Source organism: Chelon labrosus (assembly GCF_963514085.1).
Source record: "Chelon labrosus genome assembly, chromosome: 17".
In the NCBI taxonomy this organism is placed as follows: Eukaryota; Metazoa; Chordata; class Actinopteri; order Mugiliformes; family Mugilidae; genus Chelon; species Chelon labrosus.
This window is the reverse complement of record NC_140350.1, coordinates 19473371-19498759: the sequence shown is the minus strand read 5'-3', so window position 1 is coordinate 19498759 and position 25389 is coordinate 19473371. Positions and strand designations below refer to the sequence as shown.

The 25389-nt window shown below is 42.9% G+C and overlaps 1 protein-coding gene across 1 annotated transcript in view; it reads left to right on the top strand.

The window, feature by feature from the left end:
• The window catches only part of fstl4 (follistatin-like 4), a 195283-nt gene that overhangs the window by 51948 nt on the left and 117946 nt on the right, over positions 1–25389 (top strand). The window contains exon 3 of the mRNA XM_084565171.1: positions 24437–24679. Coding sequence (XP_084421297.1) covers positions 24437–24679 — 243 coding nt within the window. The remainder of the gene's footprint in view (positions 1–24436; positions 24680–25389) is intronic.

Genomic DNA, 25389 nt, shown 5'->3' with positions numbered 1-25389 from the left:
GCGATGTAACTACGCGTCACAGTGACGCAGACCACAAGAGCTGTGATTGGTCCGCTTGGTAGTGGCGTGTTTCCGTTTTAGTATTTCCGGCTGCTTCTCCATCTCCGCAATTTTCCAATCGATTGTTTAGAACGCATCGTGGAAAGGTTAACCGAGGCCGTTCGGAGATACAAACATTTGTACGACTCGTCTTACTTTGACTGAAATTCGCTGAAAGTTTCAGTCGCCATTGTTGAAAGTGAAACGGGAAGTGGAAATTGAAGCAGGAAGTAGAAACGAAAATTAACCGGACTGGCAAAAAAGACACCTACTAGCGTTTGCGAGCCAGACTGACAGCACACAAGTATAAATGTTTACTGTGTCTATGTCACGCAGTACTCTAAAAGAGCCTTAACACATTGGCTTTTCTTTGTCTGAATCTATTATCAAGAAAATTGACATTAGCAGCCTCTTAGGTGCTCTACGTTTGTGGTGTCTCCATGCTACAGTGTGACCGGAAATCTCAGCACGGAGCTCAGGTTAAAAGATTCACCATACTGGGTGTTTTTGGTCCTTTTCCCTTCTCTTTTTTCTCTTCCCTTTTTATTTGTCATTTGCTCTCAGACTGTCCAGTTTGGCTCCATTCTGACACGACCAACAGGCCAGTCAACCAACTGGGCTGCCAGTCACTGAAGCCCTCCATATCCACTATGACAGCATCCAAGCTGTGTTTTTCCCTTGCCAGGTGGGTCTCAGCAGAGACCCAGAATGGTTGATGACACGCCACCACTTTCTCCCCACATTTTCCTCCCGTCAATCCTTTTTTTTTTTTTTTTCTCAAAGTAATGGAGCTAATGTTCAGTCTTGTGGACAGCTCACGGAGGAGCTCGGGCTTAATGCAAACTTTATGATGGCGGAGGCCGTTGTGTCTCCAGCGTGGCGCAGAACTGATGTGTCATTTGGCGCTGCACTTATTCTAACCCTGATTTCTGCTGAATTATTAACGATCAACAGGGTCAGGGTTTGCTTTTAGTGGTCCCCTGTGGGGCGCTGCGTGGCTTAGCGCTGCATCTGCACTCATAATATCATCACCGCCCAGACGGCGCAGGACACGCTCTCAAAAGCAGCCAAACGCTCATGCCACGAAGTAATGGGCGTGCAAGCGGGTGGTTGGACGGCGCGTGGTGATGTATTTAAATGCGTCTGTGTATTTAAATTTTGCATGTATGGACGACACTTTTAAAAAAAAAAATTTTAGGAAAATTCATTTTCGGTTTTTGTAAGTGGGAGCAGTTGTCAGTTTACGCTTCATCTTTGGAAGTGCCAGTATTTTTGAATTTGTGGAAAGCAACGCATCAGTAAAAAGAATATAATCAGAGCAAAACGGAAGAAAAATCATAGTTTGACAGCAAGTGTGACGGAAAGCATGACGTTCCACCAACCAGATGATTTCTGATTGATTGAAACTACATGCTTTTTACCTTAGGCAGAGGTGAGAAGAAACGAAGGACAGATACTTTATTACTGTACTTAAGTAGATTTTTCAGGTATCTGTACTTTACTTGAGTATTTCTTTTTCTGACGACTTTTTACTTTTACTCCCTACTCCCTACAAATATCAGTACTTTCTACTCTCTACTCTTTCTGCTACTACTTACATTGGAAAAACAGGCTTGTTACTTTTTTAACCTCCACAGATGACAAGATGTAAAAGACCTGACGTGATAGGACATGACTAGAGCAAGACCTTCCCCATCCATGGCCTTATTTGAGAGAACTGTTCGATGTTGTCGGCTCCAACAATGATTCGTGGCGAATGCGTTGTGTCTTGCGCCGGCCTAAAATCCACAAGCTTCTGGCGTTCAAGAATTTTCCGTCTAATCCAGTGGTTCTCAGTTATTTTCTGTCTAATCTACTTGTCTAATCTGAAAAAGAATTCAGTTAAGGTGTGGTTTCTGTTGTCATCATCAGCTTTTTGAGTTTTTTTTGGAAACCACTTTACAACGTTAGCAATGCTATGGGAACACATCGTTTTGATGGTATATAGCTAACGCTAGCTAGCTCTCGGTTTAAAAAACAACAACCCAATAACATCTGGATACATTAAAAATGATCCAGATGCTCATGCAGGACCTCTGGCCAGGTCTGTCTAGATTATTCTCTTTTCTCATTTTGCAAAATTATCAAAAGATGAACGGTTTCATTAATGGCAAAATCATTTTTACTTTTTACTTAAGTACATTTCAGAGCCTGTACTTTCTTACTTTTACTTGAGTAAAGGAGTTGAATCAGTACTTTTACTTTTACCAGAGTATTTTTTTTACACAAGTATCCGTACTTTTACTTAAGTACAGAATGTGAATACTTTTGCCGCCTCTGCGGTTAGGTTGTGTGTCTCTAAAGTGTTTATTGTTGCATTAATTCCATTAGACTTTCAGTTTTTCCATGTCTTTTTTGTAACAATCTAAAGAAGAAGCTAAACTAGGTTATTCGTACACAATCACACATTGTAGCATCTCGTCTACAGCTGCATGAAATGTTTCTGTAAATGTTATCTGACATTTCTATATTAAAATCCCATTTTCACAGCAGCATGTTGAATTAACATAAATCTAAAGATGCCTACGGTGTTTAAAAGTATTCTTGTGAATGTTTTCTGTTCGGTAAGGATTGTCTTCTGTGGAAATTTACGAGCAGGTTTCTGCCAAGCAACGACTTGTAGATTCACGTGACCTTAAGAAAAGAAGCGAACTTCTCCCGGAACACAGGCGGATTATTTGCGTGGGCGTATATTCATGAATTCCTCCATTTGCAGCCTCCAACAAAGTGTTACACAGTTTGCTCGCTACTATGTTCAACTGCTTTACTGCCAACAATGTTACTTTTTTTTTTTAGTTTTTCTACTTTCTCACACCGATAAAGTAAGACCATTTGTTATATGTGCATTATTTTATTTAGGTGGAACATCACACACACAGAAACACACTCGGGTCTTTTACAGCGCTCTTTGTGTTGAGCATGCACTCAGACAACGTCAAAAACACGAGAGCATTCACACAAAAGATCCATTAAGATGATGCATAAATATTAGATTAATACATTCTATTACACTTTTCTTTTTTTTTCTCCTTTGCATGTCTGTCTGTGAGAGATGTCTGCACTTGTGGTTCTTTGTGTGTGTGCATGGGTGTGTTCCTGAGTACAAGTCATTTTCTCCATTGCTGTCCTCATAAGATATTTACATGGCCATCTATTATGGATTGTGATCTGATTGAAGCTGAGTGTTCCCATCTTGCCCCCTCTGTGAACTCGGCAGGTTTTAAAGAAACTGGATTCAGCGTTATTTCTATCTCTGAAAAAAATGAAATCTTAAAGTTGCTGTGTTCCATACTTCTTTTATTTTTGTTGTTGTTGTTGCTTCGTGCGTCTTTGGGTTGTATTTAATACATTTTCTTCTGTTTGCACAGCTTGGAAAAAAAAAAAAGGAATGACAAAAAACAAAACACAATCTCAAAGTCGTATTCTTAATTTTACAGTGCACAGCGAACGCAGCTCGGTCGCACTCGTGGTGTGTCTGTGTGGAGTTTTAAGTCGGCACAAACACCGCCCTCAGCGCTTCCACCAGCAGCGACTCCAGTGGAGCTTGCTGTTTGTGTTAACCGTGTTCCCTCCTTCAAATTTAACATCTAAATCCAACTTGGATTCGCAAAATACCCACATCTCCAGGCAAGAGGCATATTTCTGGCTGCGTGTAAACACATGCAGCCAACAAGCCCTAAATCCCTAATCCAGCACACATTGGGCCACATCCACCTCTCTCTCCCTCTCTCTCTTTTAAAAATTTTCCTTTTTTTTCCTCTCAAACTCTCGTGTCCCCGCCCGCTATCTCTGTCTGTCTCCACATTGTGCTTTGTACTCGCAAACATGGCCGCGGCGCCCACGCAGACGCACACACTGACCGCTCGGTGGCGGTCCCTCCGATGCTTGGCCTCCATTCATTTCACCAGCTGCCCTCCAGCCACCCCTCCCCCTTTCCCGCTTTCTGTCTGATGTCCTCTGTTCTCTCCATCCTTTCTCTTTTCGTCCTCCGTCCTCCCTCACGCCTCTCCTCCCCCTCTCTGTCACACTCGGTCATGTATTATATATATATATAATTATTTCCTCCTCCTCTTTTCAACTTTACTGGTGATTTAATCCGTCTTCATCCATCTTTCCCCCGTCTCTCACCTGTGTCTAATTTCAGTATCCTCTTCACCTCCTCCTTTTGTAATGAGGCACACTCAACGCGGCCGTGTTGTCTCTCCATCGGAGATTTAGACGCCCTTGTGATAGAGTCGAGCATTTAAATGAGCGAGTAAATAAATTATATTCAGTAATTTAGTAAAATAGTTGTTTCAGTGAACCCATATACCGTGGTGAATACTGCAGAGCACTCTTTATCTTGCAGATGTTTCAGCAGTTTACGTGAAAGTATGTGTGGGCTAAAAAGAAGGCACTTAACATGCATCAAGACAAATCTAGAAAAGGTGTTCAGATTGTAAAATATAACAGTTAATGAAATGGAAAGCAGTTTAAAGGTCGAGACGGGTTGTAATGCTGCGCAGGCCTCATTCTAAATCAGCTTTCTAAGTCCAGATCTGCACCAGAATACATTTGTGGATCAGAGTATTTTGTTTTTTTTTATTCCAGCGGAATAGCAAAATGCCATATTCATGTTGAAATACTGGGTTTATTTTTTTATTTGCACCTGCAGAATTTCATGTTGGCGAAACCTGTCAAGTTCTGAGACTCCCTGTGAACTCACAAGGTTCAAGAGGTCGCTTGATCCGCCTCTCGCCTTTGTCGACTTCCCCCCTCGCCACTCCTTCCTTCTCCTCCCACCTCCTCTCTCCCTTATTTCATTCTCTTTCTCTCTCTCTCTCTCTCTCTTCCCTTCCTTCTCCCGTCCCGCTGTCTCCTCTCACTCCTGGAGTAATGACAGCCAGCTGTCAACACCGCCCCGGCTCTCCTGACCGCCGAGCGGACCCGACAGCAGCACTGATGGGATCGCTCACTGAACATATCTCTCCGGGCAGCGCTCGGTCAGAGCTATTTTAGATGGCGGCTGCGGCGTTTGTTTTATTTATTCATTATCTTCCCCTTTTTTAGTTTTGGTCGTGTCTTTTTGGCTTTTTTCGTGTTCGCGTGTTTATTCACGTGTGCTTGCCTGACTCCTTGTTCGTTTTTTTATTTTTTTCTGTCTTGGTAATTGAAATTCACAAAGAAAAGAAATATCTAACTGTTTTCTCCCTGATGCCTTTTGGGTGCCTTGAGGCATATCATCATTTAAACATTAGACCTGTCAGTTGTGTAAGAGGGAATAAGTGTTAATGTATTATTCAGTGTGTCTAATTCTGGTCTGTTCTGTTTGTGGCTCTGTCTTTACCTGCCTGATTTGGTATTGCCTTTAGGAGGGATCGCCCGGGGTTATTGCTGAGAGTTGAGGCGAGATTTTAACATCATTACGACAATACATTTAAAAATGTAGCATCTTAAAAGATTTTTTCTTATGGAACAGAGCAGAATCTTTCCATATTGCTATCACGAGCATCAAAAGACGTTTGCCAGAAATCGCAACACAACTTTGATTGACCATTTCATTCATTCATTCATTTTCTGTAACCGATTGTCCTCTGGAGGGTCACGGGGGCCTGGAGCCTATCCCAGCTGTCTTTGGGCGAGAGGCAGGGTACACCATGGACAGGTCTCCAGTCTATCCAGTTTATTCCTCACAGAAAAGCCCCGGATGGAATCGAACACAGAACCTTCTTGCTGTGTGACACCATTTGAAATTATTTAATTAATGTGTCAAGTTTTTGGAGCACTGACTAATGCACTTATGCTGACATTGACTAATACACCAGTACTGTTCCAGTATTCTTAACGAAACTGCAAGAATGGATCAGTGGTCGTAGTCCAAACCGAACTCTCTCCCGTGGTGATTTCTTAACCCAAGAACGCTAACGTCGCTTGTTGTCATGTGATTTTCACTGTGTTGCTGCTGTCTGATTTGCATGGGTCCTTGGGTACCTTCAGGCTGCTCACTGACGTCACTGAAGGTAGGAGTGCTTCCTCGCTCCAATCCGTTTTTTTCTACGTGTTTGACGTTAGTGTTTGTGTATTAAATCAGACGATCATAATAACTTGCAACAGAATTTTTATGGCACCATGCAGTGCACAGCTGTCATCCTGTCACATGTTTGGTTAATCTGGCATGCCGACAGGTGAATAAAACACAACTAAAAGTAGTTTTACTTTAGCAATCCCTAGCTACGCGTATTTGTTCTTACGATACTAGAGCTAGCTTAGCGGCCCTGGAATTTGCATGTAATTCTTACCTATAATTTAGAGGTAATTTCCAATGGAATTCATTTGATCAAAAACATTTTTATAGTCAGCTCGTCATTTTTTTACCCGCTCAAAAAGTGCCATTTTTTGACAATCTCTACCACAGCTGTCAGTGATGCAGGGAGACTGTGTCTTCACTGGAGAAGTCTCACAAGTTCCAGGAACAGTTGGACCAAATTTAAAGTTCCAAGCTCCATTATTTATGTGTTTATTTATTTTTTAAGGAGCTCTTTGTTAAAGATTCCCTAATTTTTCACAAATATTAGACACATTTTAAATGAGCCCCCTGTGATACCTTTTGTTTTGTTTTGTTTTATGAGACATTTTACTGTTGAAAATAAAAGAAAAGTACTTGAATTTACCATGTATTGTTGTATATTTTTTTAGGGTTAAATATACCCGACGTTGGTGATGGCGTTACTAATTATAATGTTAGTGTTCTAGGGTTAATGGGGCAGAACTACAAACAGTGATTTTATTTTGTTTTTCAGTCCATTAGTCCATCAATTATATTTTTGATTAATCCTGTGGTGAACCACTCAATGATTAGCACAACTCCCCTTTTAAACTTTTATTCAAACGCATTCATAATTTTCACTATCTCTCTATCAATGATGAGCCCATTTTCAAACTTTAACATCGGCCTAATTCTACTATTCGACAAAAGTAGATTTATTCAGTGCTGACCTAATTAGTTTACCACATTCTGGCATTAATTATCAAAGACAGTGTGATGGTTTAACTTTAATGACTTCTGCTGATTGTACAACTGTATTATTTATCCTTAAAGTGGTGCTTAAATGAACTTAGCATCAGTGGAAATCTACATCATTTGCTTATAACTTGTATATAATGCAGTGTTGCTCTATATTGAGTTAAGGTAAGGATGCAACGGTCCAACTCATTGTAACAGTCCACGTACTGCTGTGACGAATGACTTGATGTCTTGTTGTTTTGAGGTTGAAAAGCCACTCGATCTTTTTTGTTGTGGTGCGACCCGACGTTGCGACCCGTCAATGTATTCCACGTGAACTGAGCTATTTACGTATTTTACGTACTGAACGCCATTGGTGATGCCGAGTTGAATACATGCTGTCACATACTGTTTTTATCTTAATGTGGGTGGTTGCCTGTTTGCATGTTCTCCCTGTGTCTGCGTGGGTTCTCTCCGGGTACTCCGGCTTCCTCCCATCTTCCAAAGACATGCTGGTTAGGTTCATTGGTGATTCTATATTGGCCGTAGGTGTGAGTGTGAATGGTTGTCTGTCTCTCTGTGTTAGCCATCTTGCCCAATGACAGCTGGGATAGGCTCCAGCTAACCATCAGTTACCGAAAATTAATGCATGAATGAATCGCTAACATCGGTCTTATTGGTTATAGCCAGTTTCCCATGTGGTTTAGGTTTTGCGTAAATGGCCTTTTGACATATTTTAGTTCCAGTATCCGTTCTTATTATTTACTTTATTTTCTAAACTAAACTTTTGGTAAAGCGAGGAGTTCCTCACCAAACACAGTGACTCAGTTAGCAGGGGCCAGTACCCCCTCTCGGCCTTCTGTGTTGAAAGGCTTGCAGAGCCCTGCTTTTAAAAGTCTAGCTTTTAGCACCGGTGGTCACAGTGTATTTCTTATAAATCATATTTTATGTTTCATAGAGATAGTCTATAAAGGCCATCAAAGCGCCCTCTCTCTCTCTGTCAGTATCCTCCAGTTGTTTTTTTCACCTTCTGTATCTCCTCCTTGCGGCTGCAGCATTGGCAGAAAACACATCTGTGCGGTTCTTATTTACTTTTTAGGAAAACCCTCTCGGTGATCTCTTTCTCAGTCTAATTAAGTTTAACACGACTCCAGCAAATGGAAGCCTGATTCGCACAGAATCTGTTGCTCCTTTCTTCCTCCTTCACTGCAGTTAGTCTTTACTATTAGGTTGCGACATCCTCGCCCAATTTATGCTTAATTTGATTGGTTTCCTGCCGTGCCATTAAACTGTCAAATATATTGTCATAGTATTATAAGATGCATATGCACGAGTCACATCCGCAGTCTTTAATTGTGTGTATTTCGACAAGACATGACGGGAAAATTAAAGGTTCCCTCAGTGTTATTGATAGATCTTCATATAAGGCTACGCGGGATTGTCGGCTAAGGAGAGCGCCTAAGAGTGTTAAGCTGCAGGCAATTGAATGTTCAGTGTCACAATTCAGTAAACATAATTGCGACAATCCCCTAACAACAGGTTCCTGCAAACAAGAACCGAGTCTCGCTTGTTTATATATTGTCAGTTACACTGCGACTGCAGTCCAATGCCATTACCATCAGAATAATGCGGGCTCAGTAATTGTGTGGGAACGACGGCCAAGTTTCTCCGCAGCTCGATTCCTGTAGTTGTTTTTATTTTATTGCCTCTATTTAGTGTCCAGACAATGCGTTCCAGTGCGAGCGCTGCAGCTCGGTGACAGTGCTGCTGCATATTGGAATTTCTTCGCCGGATTTTGAGTCCTGCTTACCCTTAAACCTCAGCGTTAACGCCAGCAACTGGATGAAGTTGCGCGTACGTGCCGCACATACAGTATGTTTGCTTAAACTGTGTAAATGAATAAAACTAAGAAGACAGCAGGGGTTTGGCAGTTGTTGCTGAAAATGTATTCTTCATCGTTTTTTTATGCAAGCACAAAGGAATAAAGAAATCAATAGGAGATGTGCTGTGTCTGTATGCGCACACATTTCTCGCGCAGTGAGTCGGCATGCATATATCCTGCACTCCATCAGCAGTCTGTGTCTCCTCTCACACAGGACTAATATGAGCTTGGGGGACGACCGGCGATTTGTAATAATGGCGCAGAACATTTGGGATTTTAATCTTTCGTGAATCTCCCACGTCTGCGTTGAAAGAAGGCCCCTCGATAGCACTAATCTTATTCAAACGCTGGTCTCAGACATGAGGTATCTTTCCGCTCCCGTTTCTTAATCTTTTTACAGTTTTACAGATACGAAGTTTATTAATTTCTTGCTGTCGCGGGGGCGTTTTGAATACACCTTCCGTGCAACCTGAGCTGTAGAGAGCAAATACGTTTATACTGACACGTCTACAGGTCTGTATGTCTGAGACAAACAGTCATGCCAGCTCAGGAAATGGTATGATATGTTGGTAACCAAGGATGTAATATGATAGCAGGAAATGATGTGCGTCAAAGCAGCTGCCTGTGATGGTTCCTGTGTAAGCCTGCACACAGACATGGATTGAGGGGAGGGTACTTGATCAGTTTGGGATCTTGAGAATTTAGAGGTCAACACTTTGTCCTGTTCCTAAAGTGTTTGGTGCCTGTGTCAGGTTGCATCCTGCTGGGGATGGCTGCTGCCATCAAGGAGTGTCATTGCTGTGGGGTGGGGGTGCCTGGTCTGGTCTAGGTGGGTGCTACATGTCTAAGTAACATCCACATGAATGAATGCCAGGTCCAAACGTATTGTCACAAGATGGTCAATGTTGTTTTCTTCACCTGTCAGTGGTCATAATCTTGTGCCTGATCGGTGTATGTGTCATCGTATCGTCTTGTTTGTGCTGATGTTATAGCAACACCCACTGATGCTTAAGAAAAGAAGGGATTTCGTATACGAAGGGCAGAGCTTAGCTACTGTACATTCTCTGCATGTTTATACAGTGGGTTCGATAAGACTCAGTATAGACTGTGGGCTGCTGCTAGCATGCCTTTGTGTGGCGATCAGGGTGTTGGGGCATGTAATGTGTTCTACTTTGAATCTGGGTCTAACGCACAATTGATTACCTCAGAGTTATTTACCACAATGACCTCTCTCTAACGTGAACTGGATATTCACGAGTAATCTTGTTGCTATTATCTGCACATATTATAAAAACAGTTGTAATTAGAGTAGAAATACCATATTAGCTTTCACCGTCTCTTTCTTAACTGATAATGACAGAATACAGGAAGTGAAGTGAACTCTCTGCCTGCAGCCTGTTGCATACACAGTAGATAGAGTGCTTACCTTTGGTAGCACCAGCAGTGAATCTGATGGAGCTGAACAATTTTAAATCTAATTTGTAATCTGAACAAAGAAATCTGCATACAGCAAAGTCTGCACTTTAAAATACAGAATGCCAGACCCATGGTTTATACTTTTGTGTTAATACTTGGAACAAACACATATTGGACGCAGTTCTTATCTCCAAGTTCTGATAATCATGTTGTAAATCTGTCATAGAGTGATTAATGCATAAAACTTGACTTTATTTAATATATAGGTAAAGTGGGTTGTCCACAAACCAGAGGGTTGGCTGTTCGATCCTCTGGCACAAGCCAAAGTGTCCTTGAGCAAGACACTGAACCCCCAGTTGATCCGAATGCATGGCACTGGTGCGTGAATGTACTTGTATGAACGAGAGGGTAAATGTGACATTCTGAAGAGCTATTTAAAAATACACCAGTCAGGCATAACATTATGACCACTGACAGGAGAAATGAGTAACATTGACCATCTTGTGACAATTCAATGTTCTGCTGGGAAACTTTTGGACCTGGCATTCATGTGGATGTTACTTAGACATGTAGCACCCACCTAGACCAGACCATACACCCCCACCCCATAGCAATGACACACCTTGATGGCACAGACACGCACACAATAAAGGTTTAGGAACAACTCAAAAAAACATGAAGAACAGAACAAGGTGTTGACCTGGCCTCCAAATTCACAAGATCCCAAACTGATCAACATTCTGTTGCCAGACACCACAGGACACCCTCAGAAGGCCCATGTCCATTCTCTGATGAGTCACAACTGTTTTGGAGGCACAAGGGAGACCTACACAATATTGTGAAGGTGGTCATAATGTTACGCCTGATCGGTGTACAAGCCATAAAAACACATGCTATATTTTGCCCCAAAGAAATCAACCCTGGTGTATACATTTCACGTAACCTTTGTCGAAAAATGTATCAGCTCCAACTCCAACATGCTGACTAGGCGCAGACTAACGTCTAAGCAGCGTAATTACAAATGAAGCCAACACACCAAGCACAAGTATAAATGCTTACACAGGCACGGGTCACTTGTGCTGGCCCTTGAGGGAGCATAAACAAAGCTGTAGTCCTTTGTGCCGTGACGCTGTATTGCTGTCGGACATTAAAGGTGCATCAGCGACCCACACTGCTGAAAAAGGTTACTCGTTACGTCATTATTATTAGTACAAGGAGTCCAGATCACTTACACCTTCTTTCTGCTTTAAACACACGATAGCACACTGAATGTGTATGAATCTGCTGCTAAAAAATTGTCACTAAAAACGCTACACACATACATTTGGGATAAGATTTCAGTGCTTTTGTTTGATGTGTTGAAACCATAGACTGTACAAAGATGGACGGTGGAACAGCTCCTCAAAAGTGAAGCCAAAGCAAGTAGCGCTCCCCCTGGTGGCTGGCTGCAGTATAGGTCATAAGCTCCACCCCCTCCATGTTAGTGGGTGGGACTTGGGCCAAATGAAAACACTAAAATACACGTCAAATACATTTTTTTCAAGGAATTATCTGTCATTTGCCCGATGCCCGTATCCCCGGGAAAATAGCGTCAGTTTGGCCAATGCAAGAAAGTTGCGTCGCATTGTCCATATTTATATACAGTCTATGTTTGAAGTAGCCACCTTATTCCATTTAACAAAGTGCTGTGTTAAAACTTTATTACAAGGGATTTTTGTAATTGACAGTCAGAGTAAAATACAAAATGTATAACCAGTCATTATAAACCCCATCAGCACATTTTTAATACTCAGCGGAACCACGCACGGACCAAGACTGCAGCTGTTTTAAACACAGAGTAAAGATAATCAATTTTCTTTATCTGATGACTCCCTGCTCTTTGATAAGAACACAGCCGTTGCCAGAAATATTCCCCTCCCTCTAAATGGACACAAAGGATTCATTTCACAACGCTGTGTGTCTGTGTGAAAAGGGCATTAAGCAGTCAAAGCCCACCCAACAGAGGATGCACCTTTGTGCCTCAACTCTGCAGCCTCTTGCCCTGCGGGGGTTATTAGTCATCTTGGCTGCAGGAGCAAGGCCATCGTGGGTGCTTGGTCTCTATTCTCCCAGAGCCCTGCAGGGAAGGAGGGAGGGAGGGAGGTGCAGGTGTGGTGTCAGCAGAAATGCAGTATGTATTGTTGAGAGATGTATAAATAGAGAGATAAATGGTGAGAGGAGAGAGCGATATGAGGCTGAAGATGGATCAGAGGGATTAAGATGTTGTTGATAATGAAGGGATGGGTGGAGCAGGGATAACATGGGAAGGCTTTACGGGTATGGAAAAGGTATTTTTAATAAGGACAAACAAACATTTTCACACGCGCACACAGGAGCGCACCGCAAAAACCCGGCGCGCAGATGGAAATTTAATTTAGTCCTTGAAGATTGCGATCATATGGCTCCAAAGAACCGGGTCTAGAACGCATGGTGGGCGATTTTTCTTTTACAATCTCTTTCCATTTGTATACTAGAGACTCGTGAGATGTGAAGAGATATATTTTTTTTTTCTTTTTTTCCAGGACAGGTAATATTCCCCCACACTCTGACGCTTTCTCAAAGCTACACCGGGAAAATACATTTTAGAGCTTATTTCATCCTTGGCTGTGTTGGCATTAATGTGAAAATATGAGTGAAGCAGCTACGGAGGACTGATGCCGGAGACCAATATTGCTGTACCCTGGGTTGTAGGTGCTGCAGTGGTGAAACTGCAGTAAATGACATTGCAGGTAGTGTGAACCAGCTCCTCTGAGTGTGAGATATCAATCAGCCTGAGCAATGTGGGTCGTTTTTTTTAAAAGGGTACACGTAGGGGGACACAAGGGCGTGTAAAAACAAAACAAAAAAAAAAGTGGACATCCTCGCATTGCGCACCTACACAAAGTCGGGTAAGGAACAGCAAGCAAGCGAAGAGTCCTCAGGAGTTGGAGCAGATGGTGTGCAGGTAGCATATGGATAAAATTGTCATTTGTTTTCATGAACAAAGCATGACACTCGGGCTCGTTTGTATTCAGCGCGGATTGCTGCTGTATGAACGTTTGAAAGCATGAATATTGATGCAAAAACATATTCCTACACCCAGCTTAACATATTATTTAATTAGGCACTGAATTCAATTAGGACGTTTTATTAAAATGGCAGAATATTTATCTGAGGTAAGTTAAAAGTTCCTGCCTTTTCAAAAGGTATTTTTTGCGTACATTTTATGCACATACGGTATGATGTAACCGTATGTGAAGAGCGTTAGTGGCAAAACGTAACTGAAGCTCACCTGGAAAAAAGAACAAACCCTTTATAGGGCACTTGTTGAAATACTTGGAAAAGTGTTTTCAGCCTTTTTTTTTTTTTTTTTTTACTTTTGTGACATTTTTCAAATGTTCATGCAGAATATCAAGGTCAGTAAAGTTACCATATATAGTTCCTTGCCCTAAACATGTATTTTAGAGCATTAGAACAAACATAAGTGCTGATTCAGGCACTTGTCAACATTATCACATCAGACAACATTAGGCCACTTCTTCGTGGTACCCAATAAAGCAGTTACGCTCAGCGTTCATACAGAGGTGGACCTTGCAGACCACATTTGCCCTGAGAATGTTGCCTTGATCTTCGCTGATTGACTTGTTGAAAAGCACATGCTTCTGAGAGGCGCTGGGACATAATTTAAAGGGGAATTACCGTTTTTTACAACCTGGACCTTATTTCTGGCATGAAATACGATCGTTTACTCACCCGTATAACTTTGGTGTAATTTGGAGTCATTCGGACGATATTTAGCTCCGCGTATATCCATATAGTGAGAGTGAATGGGGCACCGAAACACAGTCTCTAAATAACGCATTATCTGCCGCGAAACTCATTCATTTCACCAATGTTTTGTTATGATACGCTAGTGCTATTCCCCGTTTAGTCCGGAGTTACCTGTTATCTATTCGCGGACGTGCAGTGGTTTGTTGTTCTTTGGCCAGCTGTTCCTCTCTGTGCCCCTGCATCCTCCTTTCAACAATATGGGTGAGTAAACGATCGTATTTTACGCCAGAAATAAGGTCCAGGTTGTAAAAAATTCCAATTCCCCTTTAAAATGTGTGCGGAAGTTACCAATTCACTAACAAGACCGCACCTCAGTATGTACGAAGAAGTTTATTTTGACCTGTTTAAGGTCAGGGAATGGTAGGGGATGGGATGAGAGGGGTCAAGAGGTTGGAATGAGAGGGATAGGATGAGGAAAGATGTAGAGACTGATGGCGGTCCGCTGAGGGTTGAGAACGGAGCCAAACGGACGAGGAGAGGTTAGACGTGCCTATATAGGTTGGTGCAGGTAATTGGATGTTTGAGGCTCCTCGCCCTATAAAGGGTTAACTTCTTGGCTTCAAGAGTCATTTACTACACTGGTGGTGAGCACCTCTGACTTAAGCTCACTCAGTTTGTCAAACAGTTATGCCTAACAATGATTTTTATTTATTTATTTTCACATTTTCTGTGTTTTTCTTCAAAATTAATTACTGCGGAAATCCCTAATACTGCATCAAAACTTCATTATTATTCTCCCCAATCATTTTCGGTCCCCTGGGGAGAGAAACAGATACCTGTCATGGCATAACCATAATGTGACCGTGTGACTGACGGCTCCCACTGTGAATTTCTGCTCACTCTGTGTCTCACAGTGGCTTGTTTGCCCGTGCTGTCGAAGCTTTCTACTCCCAGATGGTTCCACCAGCTCTTCTGGTCTTTTTGTCTTCCGCAGTTTCGCTTTGCTTTTTATTCTTCCGCACTCATTGTCGTACCCCATGGGCAGTCGCGCGCCGTGTTTCACAGAGAAAACATGTTGTCATGCCTAGATTGAAATTAGCTCCCGTCGAGCACGAACCTTCTTTTCGTTCTTAACATTCATGAATATGATTGAGAAACTGTCAGCTTTGTTTAGTTTTTGTGCATTCTGTTCAGCGTGCGCTGTGGCTTCAATCCCCGCTGCGACCTTGAAAAAAACTGAGTGGGTAGAAATGACTGATTAAATATTTGTGTAAAATGGGGTGTAACTCATCGAGAATTAAGATAAGCCACACATTTTAGAGTCAGGCCAGTGCAAAAAAAGTTTCACGAGACAAGTTGGCGTCAAGGGCGGAAGAGTGTCGCATAATGCGTCAGATCTGACCTGCACTGGACAACCAAATATCCTGAAAGACATCCCCCCAACTGTCCGGTATGTAGAGGCTCATGTGCGAGCTCCAGGTTGAAGCGCGGTTGTTCTTTCGAGAGATCTGAGGCTCTTGGTGGAGCCGCGGCGTTGGGATCAGAAGATCAATACAGAACCCTGTGACATTTTGTCTGATGTACAGACCCAATATACCTCAATCGAGGGCAAGTCATATTTTCAGCTTTTCTCTCCTGCGCCTGTATTGTATAGAAATCTTTTATAATGTTCCTGTGTTTTATTTTTTTAAACCCAGTGTGTTGTACCTTACCTCCTTCCCCCCAAATTTAACTGTCAGACACCAGACTAGATGGATACATCAGGAATGTGGTTCTGCACCGTTAAAATTATAAATGAACATTTCCTGCTGGGTAAATGACATTTATTCTTGTCATTCCTAAAGATGACTGCAGTAAATACTGTAACCTCATAAACAGCGGGGACGTTCAGTAAGCATCTTTTTCTCATTCGATAATCTGCAGAAGGCAACTGTGCCGCTGAATACTGATGTTTTGTCAAAGTTGTTGGTGTTGCAGAGGTAGGCCCAAGGCATCCAGTTCTGTGGCTCATGAGTGGCTAACTCCAATGTTAAAATAACATTACATAGCAAGACACCATTAGATGTCCCATTCAGACTTAACCAAGTAGTTCTAATGCCTAAACCGAACCTAAACAATGAGGAATGATAAGATAGGTGAGATATGTTTTTTTATTTGCCACATGCACAATGCACAGTGAGATATATTTTAGTACCTGCAGCCAGTGCTTTTTTAAACTGCGAACTTAAAAGGGGGTAGTTGTAGTATAGACATAGATTTAAAATATTGCAGCTGTGTCAATAAAGTGCAAGGTACAGTAATACCTGCAAGTCCAGTCAAGGCTCATAGTCCCAAAATCACTGGCCCGTACGGGGATCGAACCCGCGACCTTGGCGTTATTAGCACCACGCTCTAACCAACTGAGCTAACCGGCCTTATGAGAATAATGTATTGATGGGGATTGAACCCATAATCATTGGTTTACAGGGCCAACATGCCCCAGGAGAGACAGGATTGAAATCCGACACCAGCCCCCCCCCAACCTTTTTCTAAGGACTTTGTCACTGTTTCCTGGAAGTAAAAATACTTGCAAACCTAGTACGTCATGGCACTGACGCCAAAGGACACACAGTTTGTTTCTGATGTCAGCATCAACAATGCAGCACCATTACCAGTAGTAAAATTCTTGGTGCATGAAGCACTCTCAATTTCACAGCAGCAAAAAATAGGATAAAATATATAGAACAGCAATAAGGTGGAATTGTGCATCTGTGTGCATGTGTATGTGGGTGTGTGTGTGAGACAGTTTAGCAGTTGTGGATAAAAAACTGTCCCTGAACCTGCTGGTTCGAGTCCGGGTGCTCCAGAACCCCCTGCCAGAAGGCGGGAGTGGGGTCGCTGGGGTCAGAGAGGATCCGCTGTGACTTCTTCCTGCAGCGCTGGCTGTAAAAGTCCTGGATGGCTGGCAGCTCTGACCTGGCGATGCGCTGGGCTGATTTTTACTGCCTCTGCAGCGCTCTGCGTTCGAGGGCAGTGCAGCTGCCGTACCAGGTGGTGATGTTCTCAGCCAGGATGCTCTCGACGGCGGTGCGTCTGTAAAAGTTTGAGAGTATCCTGGTGTCCATGCCGGACCCCCCTAGCTGGGTTAATTTTTGCATCTCCGCTGGGCTCCTCGCCTGTCATCTCGGAGGCGTCAGTGTTGTTATTGTCACGTGATAGGCGAATAGTCGACTTCCTGCTTAAAGCGTTGTGGCGCAGCGGTAAAGTCGACTAGTCGGTACAACCTCTAGTGGGGGAGTATGTGCCATGTGTCTGTCTGTGCAGGCTTACGTTTACCGTAGGGAATGAGTAGCTCCAGATGCCAGTCGTCAAAAGTACTGTCATTGCGTTCGCGCATCAGTAAAGCATACGGCTGGGTGGCTGCTGGGACTGCCCATGTGTCCATCCACTCAGTCAGACAAAGTGAACACCAAGGTAATGACTAACCTGCCATTAAGAAAGAGGTCATGGAGGTAATAAGTGTTTTGCTGCACTTAATGGAGAAAAGTTACTCCAGTAGCGAGTTTATATTAAATATAATTATCTTACTCCGTATAGTGGTGTCTCTGTAGTTGTGTCCAGCATTCAGATCGAGTCAGAAACAGACAGAACGTCTCAAAGTTAGGTTTACTTTCTGTCTAGTTCGTTTGGTTTTTATTCTCTGACCACCACTGAGACCACCAGACTGAGATATTTCACCAGTTGCTTGATGGATTACCATGAAATGCTATTAATCAACTGACTGTTCACCGAGTGCCGTCCTCGGTTTCCTTCTTCCATGACGGTTTCATGACAACCTATATTCCTTATTCGGAATGCTGTCCCTCTTTTGATATTTTTGGGGCGATGTTTAAATCCAGCCAGAATATTGGCACATCAAAGCACGGACACAGGCTGCTGTCATCGGGTCAATTATAAATATGATTCTGGCCTCGGGACGGATTTAGCCCAGTGGTGGAGCTGTGCCGAGATAAAATAAAATAATGCTATTCAGGACAGTCAACAGCACGTACGGGAGCAGGAGCTGAAAGTCAAAGCAGTGTGCAGACTGATCCTTCCTGAGTGTCCTAACAATAAAACTAACCTGCATCTGCTATATCTTGTTTTACGATCAGATTCTACACGTATGTTTTAGTCAGATGCGTATTTATCTCGTCCCCCCTGCTGCTCTCTTCTCTGTCTTTTTCTGTCTCTGCTCGGCCGGTCTTAGGCAGATGGGTCCCTCCATATGAGCTTAAGGTCCTGCTCAAGGTTTCTTAATGTTAAAAAGGGAGTTTTTCCTCACCTTGATGCTTGCTCTGGGGGCTTTAGACCAGTTTTTTTAAAGCGTCTCGAGACAATTTGTATTGTTATCAACGCTATATAGATAAAATCGAACTGGACTGAATTGAATTTTTACTTTGGTTGGTAAAAAAACAACATTCTTATCCGTGTTCAAGCCACATCTCGCCTCGCACCAAAGGGACGCCGCTGTCCATTGATATTCCGGCACAGTGTGCACGTCAGAATCGCTTTGTCCGACTGCGCAGCGCAGGGGAGACAGTGTTTGACGGCGTGTCTCAATATTTAATTATCTACAGCTGCTCCGGAGCAAATGGAATGATCTGTCTGATCAGCACAAGTGACTGGGCTGTTCAAAACCCAGGCTGAAAAAAAAAAGAGGGCGCACAAATAAACAAGTGCTCCGCGCGTATGCTTGAGAAGACGAGGTGCCGGGGCCGACACTTCAGGGGCTCAACCGCATCTAAGAAACGCTGTCAGCTCGAAACACAGCAAAAAAACACCGCCTGTTCTGTTTCTGTAAATGTCAAACACGCGGCTCCTACACTTCTATGGATCCAGGCGTGAGCTGCGAGCGTTGAATCCCACGTCAGCGGGGCAAATGTGCTTCCAGTCTAATTAGTAAGAAGCTCGGCAGTGTCCCTCCGTCTCTCTCTCTCTCTATCTCTGAGGAGAACATATCAAAAACAACAAACTACGCGTCTCTGGAGCGGGATTAAATGCAAAATAAATAAAGTTTGTTATGATTGCCTTTAAATGTTAAAGGGATTTAAGGAGCTTGAGAGTGTAGCCTCAGGTATAAATATACTGAGGCATGTTTTAGTTGCTAAATAGAGCGAGGGTTTAGACATAAGCGCTTTTCTTCCCCAGAGAAGTGACATATTCTGTCTCTGCCTGTTTGTGCGCCGCGTCCTTTATACTGGCTGTAACGGTGAATGTGTGCCGCGCTGTTTGCCCCTCTTCAGATTTAAAACTTACCTCTGGCTTCATTCTGATGATTTCGGAGAGAGCCGAGATTGTAGCTCCTCTCGGTAACCACTTAGTCAGAGGCGGCAAGTTGTGCCGTACTTCAAGTTCCACTCTGGTTTGGATAAAAGACAATAAACCGTATCTTTGACTGTCCTCAAATGTCAGCGAGATAAACAGAGGGCGCTTCATCCCGGCCCCTCGTGTTGTCGTGCAATTAGAGACAGTGTTTCTGGAAAAACTTCCTGTAAATCTCTGATCATAGTGGACAGTGTTTGGCCAAAGACGCAGTGAGAGGTAACCCATGTAATTAAACGAGAACACAAGAGGACCCGGTGAAGAATAAAAGAGAAAGAACTGGACGGACAGGACGCCGCACGGTCGTCCTGGCGTGGTTCTGGCACGGGCGGGACGCCTGATCTTGTGAGAGCCGTTTATGTGCCAGCGGCTCAGACGGGGAGGATTATCAGACGACACTTTTAGCCTCTTAAGCAAGCCACAGCTGCAGCCAACATGGTCCAAGAGAGCTTGAGACAAAGGACTTAGAGCGAGGATGAATGCGGGCGCGAGGACTTAGCTAAATGTCATGCAGCTTGTGTGTTGTAAATGTAACTTTTTTTTTTATCCGCTATTGTTTCTGTTGTTCGAGAGGCCCGGCTGCTCGTGTACTCTTTTCTCCGGATGATAAAAAGGGAGAGGGCGAACGGGGGGGGGCTGGCGAGTTGATGGAGAGGAGGGGGTGAAAACAAGAGGAGGAAGAAGAAGAATAAGGAAGAACCACCGCCGGTGGATAACTGCCACCGGACGGTTGTTGCTAAGCGTTTAATCTCTCGCGCTTGGAGAATACAAACGATCTTGTAATCGTCCCCGACCTTGACATGAACAGCAAGGTCGCAGGGGAGCCGGGGCTATTTTGCATTTCCCACAGATGCCTTGCCGAGACACGCCGAACAATTAGTAAACTGGAGAAGAAAAAAAAAAAAAAGAAGCAATTGAGTCCGTCTTGTTCTCCGCATCCTCCTCCATCCCTGTCACAAGCCCGTCGGGCTCGTTCCCAAACCGCAGCTTTCTTTGATTCCTAACACTTAATTATGATAAAGAAGCAGTCTGAGCCGCCGAGGGAGGTCAAACCCGTGGGCTGCGGTTTTTAAATAGTGTTTTTAGCCGGTAGATACGTCGCTTATGCTCGTCACTGATTATTCCACCGGTCAATTTTAAGAAAATGCCCATGAGAAGTTTACTAAATCTGAATTTGATGTCTTCACATTGGTTTGACATTTGTAGAGAGGGGGGCCGGTGGTTACTATAAATGTTTTTGTCAATAAATCGGTTAATTGTTGGACTAATTAGTTGGTGTCTGCGTGCATCCGCCTGTATTTGCAAGCACATATGAATGTATTACACCGCGATTGACTAACGCCTCAGCGTGAGTAGGAGGTGTATTAATGTATGTGTTTTCGTGCGCCTCCGTGTGTCAGCTCTCAAATTACCTTTATGCAATTACGGGACTTTTCCGTCCGCCGACAACGGTGCATTACCTCTATTATTGAATATGCTGAGAGCTGAGATATGATTATAGTCCGGGCAAATTCAATTTCTGTTTTCAGCAGTTTGATTATGAGAGCGTGGACTGGGCTTTGTTAAGTTAAGCCAATGTGGTTTTTAGCCTTATTCCACAGAGGCATAATGGAGCTGACCCCTTCACAGCTTCGTAACTGACTCGACCTCAAAACAGCAGGAACACAATGGCCACTAAGTCCCTGTGGGATGTGTGTTTAGTTTATTGTTACAGTAATTCATCCTTCACAGTGTCCCAGAATCGAAATGAAACCCCACGAGGAGCAACTTTCTTCTTTGTTGGCTTTTTTTAATTTTATAATCCTGCTTTCCTTTCCACCTTGATGTTGAGTCTGTTCATGCTGTGGAATTTGTTTCTCGCGGAGCTGCAGCCGGCAGTCGCCTCCTTTACGTTTGCCCTGGTTTTCATGGTAAATAACGGAGCGTGTTAACATCATAGGTAAACAAAGAGACAGAGTGCTTGACATTTTAAAAGAACAAAAAAAATACTAAAACTCAGTAGTGTGAGGTAGGGCTTTGCTTTTATACACAAACTTTTTTTCTGAATTTGATCTGAGAAGGGTACATTTTACAAGATAAAGCCCCAGCCACAGTCCACTAATGGCCACAGCTCTCCAGTTTTTGACGTTTGTATATTGTTTGACAGCGTGCATTGTGTCTGTGGGAGTTCAGAGGTTCTGACCTGCACTAAAAACCATAAAAAGCATAAAAATATTACTCAAGGACTCTTCTTTTGGCCATCACCACTTTCTGTTTGACAAGAAAATAACATCAGCAGCGGAGCCAGTGCTCCAACGGGCCCACCGGACCCTCCAAGCCATAGATTCTCAACCGGGGGAAAATAAAATATCTTTTAAAAAGGATTTTATAGAAATTTTTTATTTATAGAAATAGCATTATTTTATTCAAATGTGACTGAGACACAACTGAAAGCTCATATTTGCCTCAAAGAGTGAATAAATGTCATAATGCAATTTAAAATGCAGTTTCTGCTGTTTCTATCAAATTGCACCTCCACCCCCCCAGATCGGGTGGGGGTTCCTCAGGGTCGATCAAAAATATGCAGGGGGTCCAGGACCCAAAAAAGGCTGAGAACCATTGCTCTAAGCTAGTGATGTGCGGATCGATACTGAAATATCGATACCTCCGATACCAGATCTTTATGCTCAAAAATCGATTCTCAAATCAAAATATCGATACTTTTGATACATTTGAAGTAATCTATATCATTAACAGGGACTAAACTATTGAGATCTTGTCTAAATGATGCGCGATAGATAGATAGATAGATAGATAGATAGATTTTATTTGTCACATGCACAGTTATACATAGTACAATGCACGGTGAAATGTATTCTTGTACCTGCAGCCAGAAAGAAAGTGTCGGAGCATGTATGACGGCCGCTGACCTCACCGGCGCCATCTTGCAATTGGTGGGAACTACTTTTTCTTCCGCCCGGCTAAGTGCGTAATCAGTCAGTCAATCACTCAGTCTGTAGACACAATGGCAGAGCGTAAACGGAGTCATGTGTGGAGCTATTTCAGCTCTTGTATTCTTTATGAAGCTATGATTTGATTAGATTATTTTTAGATTTACCAGACACATTGGGTGTATTTGCACAAATTATCGGTATTGGATCGGTATCGGATCGGTATCGCCGATACCAGCATGAATTTTACTCAGAATCGGATCGGAAAGGAAACCGGTGGTATCGAACATCGCTACTCAAAGCCCACTGCCAGCATGCTGAAATATGCCGGTAGGAACCAAAGTCTCCTGACTATCAGTAGTTCACATTTGTGGAGGACATTTGTAAACCTGGATATCTCCCGCCCACTCCATACTACTAAATTAATTAAATTACTGTCTACAGAGGACATCTAGGGCTTTTCAATGATACCAGATGTAAAAGGGTGGAGCTTTGGTACCTTTCTCATTAAGAAAAATGTTGTCCATCAGTTATATGATATCTTAAAAATAAAAGTTAAAAAAAAATGTTTTCAGTAGTCTAATTACCTTTCAAAGATTAGGGAATGTAATTGGACAATATTTTTGGAGGATATGTCAATCAACTCTTCATCAGTCGCTCCCATTGGCTTATGTCACAAGTTTAACATTGTGCCTGCACACTTTGCACTGCCAAATATGAAGATACCGGTCTCCTTACAGCGCAAACAAACAAACATAATAACAAAATTCATACAAAAACTATGAGAAGAATAATTCATAAAGTCACAGGTAAACATCAAGGAACCAAGGATTACGTTTATCATTGTGGGTACCTGCACAGAAGCAGCTCACGTATCATATGCTATTGATTTGGCTTTCTCAAGATCATATCCAACATCAGGTTTGATTTATTTATAAGTTATTGCCGCTGACATTCGGGTTGAGAGACATCGAATTCCCTGCCTGCACCCTTTCTTTTCTAGCTTCCGCTGTGAGAACACCGAGGCGCACGGGTCAAAGGTCAAAGCTCAAAGCTCACCGAGGCAAAGAGAAGATCAATCCAAGGTTGAGCGTGCGGCCGGATCAGCAGCTTTCAGACTCGATATAGGTGCAAATGGATTAAATCAGGTGGAAGAAGCAAAGTGTCATAGGTAGTGAGCTGTGATGACGGAGATGGTTGTGAGTTTGCACAAGCCGGTGGAGAACTGTGTGTGTGTGCTGACTGGAGTTGAGAAAGGCAGAGCTCTATTTGCATTCTGAGTGCCCCGCCTGTTCAGGTATGCATCTTTTTGTGTTTGTATGTGCGCGTGCATCTGCGAACAGGCGCAGAGAGAGGTGCTAATAAGAACACCTGGCTGTTAGATTTGAAGAGAGAGTTTTCAGAAAAAAAGCTTTCTGCTTGTTAGCGCCGTCTTCCAGCTGCAATCAGGGACGGAGGTGTTTGCCTTGAGTTTACGCTTTTTCTAAACGTGGTGCTGTATAATTGAATGCCTCTGTGTTATGCTGTGTTATATTTTCTGGTGTTTTTTTTTTGTGTACTCTCATATCTCAGACTAACCCCACTGTTTTTTGGGGTTTTCCATGTGGCGGGACGTGTTTGAAAACTGATTTGCGTTCACATAGAGTTAATCGTTGTGGAAGGGTTTCTATAAAATACATCAGAGCTTCTTTTGTTTTTCCGCTGTACTTAAATGTACAAAGGGAGAAAATGTAAAAGAATTTCTTTCTTTTAATTTTGTCGTGTTGCCTCCTGCTCAAAAAGAAAGTTTCCTTTCAGTGACAATACGGGACATCTATCTATCTATTTATCTCTTTCATCCATAAATGTGTAATCTGTGCAGGTCTCTACCTTTAGATTCTTTCAGAGTCATGCCGAGAAGTAGAACTTGTGGGTTTTCACTCGTATAAGATTATTTTATTTTGTCAAAAACTTGCTCGGATGCCGTTGACTTCTTCATGACAAATAAATGCCTCTCCTCCTCTCTTGCTCTTCCAGCCCTCTCTGATCCGGACGGGGACCCCTGTCGGAGGACCTACTGCGGACGGGGTCGACAGTGCGTCCTGATGGCGGAGACCGGGCGCGCGGAGTGCGTCTGCCAGGAGAAATGCCGGCCCTCCTTCGTGCCGGTGTGCGGCTCGGACGGCAGGTTCTACGAGAACCACTGCGAGGTTTACCGCACCGCCTGCCTGGAGAGGAGACGGATCTACGTGGTGCACAGCAAGGACTGCTTCTTCAAAGGTACGGCTTACACTGACTGTACTCACGCACCACAACAAAGAGCTCAGCTATTTATTATTTTTATTTTTTTTTTAGTAACAGCATTTCAAAGGTCCAGCTAAGCTAGGATGATTTACCGCAATTAAAATAATAAATGACAGAGAGGAGATACGCATGTCATAGCCATGCTGTAATTACTGCAGGTGGTTGTCAAAATTAAGACAGTTTCCCACAAAGTTTGCTTTCAAACAGCATGTCGCTGTTATTCCTCCCTGGCATTTCATCAGGTGTTTGAACGGAGCTTTTCGCACTCTGTCCCTCATTTATATTCCCATCTGTTGCTCGTAAACACTGAAAGCATTGAGTTTTTTGGTTGTATTTTAAGAAAACTGGCCTCATTTCTGGCAATAATGGTATGATGTTTAGTTAAAATGCTCAAACAGGAACTTGGATCTTAAACTAAATCAGCTTTAATACAAGTAGTTGCCTAAATAGTTGTTCATATCTTTCATAGCTTGTAATATTAAATAACTTTCAGGAATTTGTTTCGGATGCGATTTGAAAAAACAACATTTGCATTTTCGATATACCGGTATCAAAGTGATTTAAGAAATAAAAAACAAAAAGGAATCCCAGCAGCTGCATCTTTGAACGTCTGCATGGCTGAGTTCGATGCAGGTCGACACTTTTGATAGTGTGTGAAAAATTCCCATCAACAGTTAGCATTGTGA